Here is a 9518-nt window from a genome sequence, read left to right as displayed (position 1 = left end):
AAAACACTATAATAAAAGTACATATGGTAGAAAATCTGTATTCCATTGGTATCACGTAAGCACAGTTTACATTGTATGTTTACAAGATTAAGAGTTATAGAAACAGATCAGTGCTACAAAAATGAATATTTCGCTTGCTCTTTGCAGTAAGGAGTAACTACAACATAGTGTTTATATTTGCCAGGCTGCCTATTTGCCATTTCAACTCCCATAGCGATATCAAAGGATCAATATACACGTATATGACAGAGGCCTAGAGTGGGAAATAGAAATCCCATCCATGCCCAAGCTCCCTGGTGATACTAAAATTTTCCTACTAAACTGATGTTTACAACCCTTCGGACGGCACTAATTACCAGCAAAATAAAAAGTGATGAGTGAAAAAAGATATATTTCTAGGTTTTGTACTATAGTTTTGCTAAGAAAGGTAATTTTTTTAATACAACAAAACCTCAAAAACGCGTGAGGGGGTAGTCAGTGCCATCACCTTCGCCCCTCTCATTCCCCATGCTCCCTCGTCCATCGCACTGGCGCACTGATGGGGGCTTGGGGGCAGATTCCCCCCCCCCCCCAAATAAAATTCAAACGTTTTTCTCACTTTTTGGTAAATTATACTTTTGTATGCGTTAATGGAAAATTCCTAAATTTACAGTCAGGCAAACAGTATGCTTATTTAGAAGCCTGCATATCAAGGCCCGCGGATCGGGGGGCTGGAGCCCCCCCCCCCCCCGGCCCCTCACTTTTTTGAAAACGTATGTAATTATCTGACCGTAATTTAATGCCTAAAACCCCTGAGCTTCCGGGGGGTCCACCCCTTGACCCCCGCTGGGGCTTTGACCCTGGACCCCAAGCAAAAGTACGCTCCTTTGAAAAACGTTCTGCGATGCATGCATGTAACATATAAGAGTTGTGGTGATGCGGACTGTTTTCTTCCCCCCCCCCCCCAACGTGTTTGCTCATTACGCCACTGGTCCGTCACATTTCGCCCCCCCCCCGGTCATTAAAAAAAAAAATCGCCGCCCCTGGATGTAGAGTAACAATTCAGATGTATTTTGAAACAAGTTAAAGGCAACAAAAAGTAAATGAAACAGCGATAAAGAACAAGAACAACAACTTACATAACTTGAGGCCACCGTCTTTCACTATGAATACGTCTTAGATTGGTCTTAAATTGGACTTGTTGTTGTCTCACCGTCTTTTCTGGGACTGATTTTGATTCTTTTTTTTTTTTACGTTTATGATCCTACGGAGAGTAAAAACTGCTTCGCACTTTTGGTCAGCTTAACGTGTATTCTTCGTTCAACGCCCCAATTCAATTCCAAATTTCCAACGTTAAATTACACAATATGTTTCTACAAAAAATAAATTTACACCACTTGGGTAGCATTATATTGGCACCAAGTTTAGTGGATATCTGAATATGCATTATTCCTTACGTCATAGACGTGCGTCGTGCAATTGAAACTTTAATCCGGGCCTACAAGTTATGAAGTTTGGAAAGTTTAATCGCCTTTTGATACCGTGGTGTGCTGGTTGTTCTTTTCTTGTCTTTCCTCACTTAAAATGCAGATAATGTCCAACCCCCCCCCCCCCCCCCCAGGTTGGTCACCAAACTGTGTATACAGTTCAAAGACATACACCATTAAAGGTACAGACCAGTTTTGGAAACGCCCCCTCTCAACAAATGAAATGGAAGCTGTTATTACAAATCATGTGAAAGAATATGTTTTTTAAGAAGTCCCTTACTGCCTACTTACTAAATTGACCTAATAAATATTTACAACCCTTTGGACTTTGGACTACTTGTTAAGAGCCACCTCTAAATATCTGCATACACCACAACATTCAGTGAAAATTGTATTTTTATATCAGAGCAAAATTTTACGATCAAAATTGCTTACCTTGGTCAATTTTGCCAATTGTCTCGGAGAAAGAACGCATTTTAGTCTTCGAAATGAATTGGAAAGGCTCTTTAGCAATATCGAAGCCAACACGGACAGACAGTGATCTGTTCAAGCTTGGTGGTCTCCAGTTCCCCACACCTACCCTATATAATAAGAGTTATCATATAGCTCTATTGGGGTAGTCACTTGAGCTCCTTTCACCGGCGTATTGATGGGAGCGCAGTAACCCCCCCCCCCCCCCCCCCTAATAAAATTCAAACATGGTTTATTTCTAATTTGATATTTAGTGATTTACAAATGTTGCTAAAGTGGCATTATTTTTCCCCGAGCTCCCGGGGGCTATACCCCCTGGACCCCACCAATGGCCCTAAGGCGGCCCCTGGTTACTCATCTGACCGTAATTAAATGCCTAAAATCCCTGAGATTCCATAAAGGGCCCGAGGGGGTCCCTAGACGCTCATCAGTCTCATCGTAATTTAATGCCTAAAACCCCCGAGCTTCTGGGGATGCCGCCCCCTAGACCTCACTCAAATTAGTGACTTGCCAGTGTCACAAATAAGGTATCAAAGTATGCTCATCTGACCGTTATTATATGCCTAAAACCCTGAATGCTCATCTGACCGTAATTAAAGGCCTAAAACCCCTGAGCTTCCTGGGGCTCCGCCCTTGACTTTGCTGGGGCTTTGCCCCTGGACCCCACGCCAATTGATGCTCCACTTGCTTTGCTCGCTTTGCTCTATCTGATCGTAAATACTTAAGTACATTACTGATAATACAAAAGAACAAATCAGTATAGTTGAATGCTGTGTATTAACAATTATATTGGCCTTTATTTTCTGATACCATTAAAAAAAAATGATTTTAAAGAAAATTCACTATCATGATCAGCTACAATTCTACATCAAACATCGAATTTGAAGATTGTCAAATACATGAAGTCCAAACTCTATAATATCACTTTTACATGTACCCATTTCAAATGTAACTTAATATGACACAAACCTTTTTTTTATTTCAAATGTAACTTAAATATTACACAAACCTTCTAGAAACCAGTCATAAAGAAATCATAACATTTTTATCACATTCAAAAATAAACAAATGAAGAAAAAAAAACTTAAAGATTTATACTTCGATTCACTGAAAGAAGTGTACACTAAAAACTAGTTACATAACAATGATATTGGGCCCATGAAAATGAAAACTTTTGCTGGTCCTTCGTTTATATCCTGATGTAACAAGATAAGATACATGAGGTAAAAAAAGGACCAGCAAAAGTTGCCTTGTTATGCCATCGGTATCTTGTTATGCCAGAGTTACTCACAAAGAGGTATTCATAACTATAATTTGTAACGCAGATTTCTTTGGATTTCGACATACCACTTCTAATACAAAGTGTCTGTTGAGAGCATGGCCTCGCTGAAAAACAGCATTTGCTGAATGCGGGCACAATTTATTGTAATAGTCTTTAACCTTGAATAAATAAAATATACCATACCATAACAGAGCGTTGTGAATTGACATCCTATTTGGAAATTTACTTCTGGCTCTCAACAGACTATAACAAATCTGAAAATATACATGCTGACTGAAGAAAATCAAACTTATACTTGTATACCACAACCATACAGTGTAGTCGAATTCCCTGAATGAGAAACTTTCATCCACCTGACCATATTCGTATAAATATGTAATCGATAAGAAAAATGGAAATGTAATGAATAATTCAGAATGTTGAGATTATATGCAATGCTAAAACTTAGGCCTCGCTGAAAAACAGCATTTGCTGAATGCGGGCACAATTTATTGTATTAGTTTTTAACCTTGAATAAATAAAATATACCATACCATACCAGAGCGTTGTGAATTGACATCCTATTTGGAAATTTACTTCTGGCTCTCAACAGACTATAACAAATCTGAAAATATACATGCTGACTGAAGACAATCAAACTTATACTTGTATACCACAACCATACAGTGTAGTCGAATTCCCTGAATGAGAAACTTTCATCCACCTGACCATATTCGTATAAATATGTAATCGATAAGAAAAATGGAAATGTAATGAATAATTCAGAATGTTGAGATTATATGCAATGCTAAAACTTAAAGTGTACCAAACATACATCAATTTGACAAACACGTTAGGGTAAACAGGTAAATGTGGAATATAAGTTCATGAATAACATATTCTTCCTTACTCAGTTTCTAATAAGAGATGGAATAAACAATATCTGTTATCAAATCAAGTTATACATGATTCTAATTTTTCATGAGAGTATGGAATTACACATCAGCCTTTGGTGAAAACTAATGACAATAATCCCTGATATCTAATCTCAAAACATTTACAAATATCAAGGTAAAATACACTGGAATCTCTATTAAAGAGTTGAGGATTAAAGCCTCGGTCACAAATGCCATTACGAACTGCTACGAACGCCGTACAAACGATTTTCAGACAATGGAAATTCGGGAAGACAATGGAAAAACAGGGAGATTCGTACAAACACATAGTTCGTAGGACCTTTGTGACCGTAGCTTAAATCACATTTATTGTCAAGCAACTAATGGAGATTATGTCAGTCTACGCTGCTTACCATCAATCATTCTAGATGACCCACAAGTGTAATTTTAATTTTCTGATAAAAAGGGATTGCATTATATTATGATAGATCAATCATAATGCAATCCCGTTTTATTATATCATTTTTCTTTTCAGTGCAAAATGCAGCTGTTGCCTACTAAGTATTATCATTTGGGCCCAGCTGTCAATAATAGGAAATCAATGATGACCCAAATTTCAAATGATGCCCACCACTTTAAGTTCATAATATGCAATAAATGAATATACATGTATAAAGATTGGTTTGACAAAAATATATTTCACATTTAACTGTATTTGACTTTGGTTTCAATTTCTCATTGTTTTGTTTTACATCACATCCAAAAGTATTATTACATGTTTTTTGTGATTAAGAAAACAGAAGTATTAAAGAAATAGATTTCTGGATTTCCTGTGAAATATATATGTGTAAGTACACGTACATGCACTTAATGCCAAAGTATACAGAAATGATTTGGTTGGTGTCAGCTGATAACATTACTATTTATAGGATACCAATGATGACCTTCATCAAAGTCAAATATGATTATTTCTTGTCAACCTATTACAGATCAATTGATTTCATATAATTTCTTAATTCCACTATCATTTGTTAACTTTGATACTTTTTAAAAATTACATTACATCACTTGTATAAGAAGTGTAATGGTGTATTATTGAAATAATAAATGCATATTAGTATGCATATTCCTGTTGATATATTCTGATCTATTCATTCCTATATTCAGCCTTTAAATTAACCCGAGTGAAAACTATTACCTTAAAAATTCAGTATTCAGTCATTCAGTTCATATGTAATAAAATAAACATCTACATTTCTTAAAATAACAATTATATTGATAAGGATATTTTGTTTATACAATATACCCTGCTAGCGCTATGGTGTTACGTTTACATGATTTTGAATACAAGGATTATACCTACATGTAGTATCAAAATAAGCAATTTTGCCACCACCTATTCAACTCAATATATATATATATATATCAGCTTGTCTTATGAGACATATATCCATATATCATATTGTCTGTTTATACCCAGAAGGGCATTAACTCATATCATTACAGTATACACAGAGTTAAAACCCTTCTGGTTCAAACAGAAAATAAATGAAACTTCACAATTATTGTGAATGGTTGGGATTCACAATAGTTTCATGCCACCAAATATGAATTTAAACACTTAATCCATTCTCATTTGTACCCCAATATTTTTGTTACTTCGGCTCCCACAACAAAGATAATTACCAGTAAATCATTTTCACAGATACTCAAAGTAGAAATCAAAGTCCCAATCATCTTGGCCTTTAGCCTGGGCCTCTCTTGCTAGCTTCACTTCATGCATCTTCACAGCACTGAAGCACTTGATGAAATCCTCTCCAAAGGCATCCCTAATTACCTCATCATTAATAAGAGCCTCCAACGCGGTCTCCATGGTGTTAGGCAGATTGGGCGTCTTGGGCGGGATGTCTTCAGGATTAGAAGCTATCCCTGTAACCTCTGCAGGAAGCTTGTACTTGTTGATGATACCATCCATTCCTGCTGCAACTGTTGCAGCCAACACCAGGTAGCAGTTAGCACCAGCGGCTCCCCCACGGTTCTCTAAGTAGGTGCCCTTGTCTCCGTTGACCTTGACACGAAGCAAGGCGGAGCGGTTGTCCATACCCCAAGTGGCGTTCATCGGAGAGAATGCTCCTCCAACTCGCTTCAGACAGTTTACTGTGGGAGCCATGAGGACTTCAATCGCAGGGGCATGTGCAAGTATTCCTGCAGCCCAGTTCTGACAAACCTCCGACAGACCAATGGGACTGTTGGGATCGTAAAACACAGGGGTTTTCTCATCTGCATCGTACAAGGAATGGCAAAAGTGGGTACAGGATCCACTCTGGTTGGGGAACGGCTTTGACATGAAAGACGCTTGAAACCCTTGGAGAAGTGCAATCTCTTTGATACTAGTCTTGAAAGTGAAAGCATTGTCTGCAGCCCTGATCCCGAAAGCTGGTTTGTAGGATATCTCCACCTGTCCAGGGCCATATTCAGATTCAACTGCTTCTATATCAACACCGACAATGGGCATATCCTCCATAACCTGCTTGACAAAGTTCCGGATCGGAAACATCCTCAAAGTGGATCGAATATTGACATCATTGTTGATAGGTTTCTTGGTCTCCTTATCCACAACGTAGAACTCGTGTTCGTGAGCAGAATACAGGGAATAACCTAGGTTCTTGAGCTTCTCCAGCTGCTTGCGTGCCAAGACCCTTGGGTGAGCAGATACGTATTCCCCTTTATAAGTTGGTTCAATCAGAATACGAGCCGTGTTCTCAGCCCAAGGAAGCACCGTGAATGTACTGTAATCCGGGAACAGGACGGCATCAGCAAATCCGACTTCCTCAGCATACCCAGTCCCTGGGATCACATCCGCTTGGAGACTCATACCGAGATGACCCAAGTAACAGTTCACCCCTCCCGTTGCTTTTTCCTTGAAGTGACGGGCAGGTATCAGCTTCGACCGGGCTATGCCATGTAAGTCGGTCTGCTCAAATCTGACTGCAGTGATCCCCTTCTCCTTGATTTCCTCAAGTACTTTACTCAGACTCATCTTGATAATCTGTAGGATATGAAGATAATTTTGTTGTATATAATTCAATTGGCAAAAAACGAAGATCTTGAAACAACAACGAAACAAGCACTATATGTCTATGAACAAGGAACATACATGTAAGTTGAAGTGGAGTCCACACTCACATTAAACTGGTTTAAAAACAAAACCAACAAGTTGAAAAACAGAAAATGAGAGATACACATAAGTACATGAAATAAGGAATAATACATGTATGTTTATACTTGAAATCGACCAATCACAAAATTGGCAACACTGTAGTGATTTTCCTTGCTGCAGCTTACATTTTGAAAAAAATTCAAACTCGGGGGTGCGTCTTATACACGGTACACAAACACACACACAAAAAAAAAAATGATTTATACCCCTCCACCTGGCGCTATGCCAGGCAATGTTATACACTGTTAATTACAGTATAATTTAACACTGTTAATTACAGTATAATTTAACACTGTTAATTACAGTATGGATTAACACAGTCAAATTTATGTTCCTTTTGTAGAAAAGAAGTAGAAACCTATCGTCATATCTTCTTTAAATGTTCTGAAGGGTCCAGAATATGGAATGAGGTGGGAAACAATTTAAAGATGTTTCATTTGGATTGATGTGTTGCTTGATTTCAGAAAAAATATGAAAGATCATATATTGTTAAATCATGTATTGATTTTGGTCAAATATATGATTTACAGTAATCGTAAAAATGGAAAGTTTCCAACTAGTAAAGAAATATGTAAGGCTGAAGAGAACTCGAAAAAGTTAAACGTGAAAAAGCAAAATTAAAGGACAAACTGCCAATACATTATCAAAAATGGGAAAATTTTACCCCTTAAAATACAAAGTTTTGGTATGGGGTCATCAATTTGGTTCAAATGAACATATTGGAAGCAAATGCGATCCTACAATATTAAGTGATCGTTGTCGCGGTTGAAAACGAGTCTAAAGTTTTGAAATTGTAAATAATAAACTCTTCATGTTGCTCCCTCTCAAGGTCAAGATATTAATTAAGCTATAAAACAATGTTTCTTGACTAAATCGACCGATACGCTATTCCCGTTAGGAAATTATATATCACAACTACATATTCTGAGATTTTCATGGTCGCAGCTAACATTGTACGGCCGTAGGCTATTTGTAATTTATCAAAATTTACCGGGAGCACCAGTAAATTTTTATATTCAATTTTTCTCGAAAGCAGAAGTGTTTTAGGGGCTAATTTTTCTAGTGCTTATATACATACACAGGGGCATCCAAATATATCAAAATGGTAAAGAATCACTAAGGTAAGATAAGAGGACACTTTTTTTTTGGTCTCGAAATTTGAAAATTTGACATTTTGTTCCGTTGGGGGGGGGGGGGGTAAGGTCACCTTTTTTAGGTCAGCCATTGGCATAACTTTAATTTAATTTTTATTTTTAATTAGAGTCTAAAAAAAATAAAATAAAAAATAAATAAAAAATAGACAAAAGGGAGGGGGGGACTTTCCCAAAAAACATCTACACATAAAAAAAAAATCAAGGGGGGGGGGTTAACCCCCAAACCCAAATTGGATAATTCATAGGATCTAGTCTAGGACTAGGGTCTAGTCTAAGTATTAAGTAAGTCTGTAAATTATACATTTAATATTAAGTTATCAAATTTTGATAAGTGCAATTAGGACAAATGGCATACCGACCTAATTTACATCTGATTTAGAAATCAGAAAATTAGATCTAAATAAAGAAAATCGGGGAGAAAATGTTTTGAACGAAAAGATGTACATTGTTGGCTCTAGCTACCCCCATGGTACGAGATCTCTGGGTTACCATCTGTATTGGGGAATGTCAACAAATGTCAGTTTTATTGAAGAAATGACCCAAATCAGATGGTTATTTCTGTCTAGAGTAGACCATACTATAGCTATAGTACTAGTGAGCAAGGCCAAAGTATTTCATCCCATTCAAGTTTTGTCAATGTCATCATCTAGATTTTCAGTATGTATGGTCAATGCCATGGCTCTAGTAAGTTAGAGCTAGAGCGCCGCAGTTGGAGCTTCCCGGAGTTACCTGTAGGCCTAGCTGTTCCAGTTCCATAAATATTAATAATAGTTATAATTTACTTCTTATTAAAATACTCACTCGACAGTCGACAGCTCAGAGTCTAACGTTCGACCTCAATGAATTTGGCACTAACCTAGGACTCTCAGACAAGACGTCTCGGATGCGATCTTATGAGAGATATTTCTGATATAGGATCTACTCGTGTCGGATGCGTGATCAGGGCCCCTTCTTACAAAGAGTTACGATCGATCCAAATCAATCGTAAGTCCTCCAATCAATCGCAAGTTTGCAGTCTCCTATCTCTTATGTACATAGTTACGATTGATA

General features: G+C 37.4%; 1 protein-coding gene across 2 annotated transcripts; it reads right to left on the bottom strand.

Moving 5' to 3' along the window:
• Positions 1 to 2705: 2705 nt before the first annotated feature.
• Positions 2706 to 9518, bottom strand: LOC115922195 (lengsin-like). 2 transcript variants are annotated; one of them, XM_030980525.1, is made up of 2 exons: positions 9325 to 9518; positions 2706 to 7143 (listed from the first exon to the last, which is right to left on the bottom strand). In XM_030980525.1, the coding sequence occupies exon 2, from the start codon at positions 7132 to 7134 to the stop codon at positions 5794 to 5796; it is 1341 nt and encodes a 446-aa protein (XP_030836385.1). In that variant the 5' UTR covers positions 7135 to 7143; positions 9325 to 9518; the 3' UTR covers positions 2706 to 5793. The 2 variants fall into 2 exon arrangements, with proteins under 2 accessions (XP_030836385.1, XP_030836384.1); XM_030980524.1 differs by having other exon boundaries at positions 9270 to 9517.

This window comes from Strongylocentrotus purpuratus, unplaced genomic scaffold, assembly GCF_000002235.5.
Source record: "Strongylocentrotus purpuratus isolate Spur 01 unplaced genomic scaffold, Spur_5.0 spur5_scaffold_11, whole genome shotgun sequence".
NCBI classification, from domain to species: domain Eukaryota; kingdom Metazoa; phylum Echinodermata; class Echinoidea; order Camarodonta; family Strongylocentrotidae; genus Strongylocentrotus; species Strongylocentrotus purpuratus.
Note: the sequence above shows the minus strand (reverse complement) of the source record. Positions and strands in the feature narration are given on the sequence as shown.

Bases quoted from the DNA above. Each gene is read 5' to 3' on its own strand.
- LOC115922195 (XM_030980525.1), bottom strand. From the start codon at position 7,134: ATGAGTCTGAGTAAAGTACTTGAGGAAATCAAGGAGAAGGGGATCACT.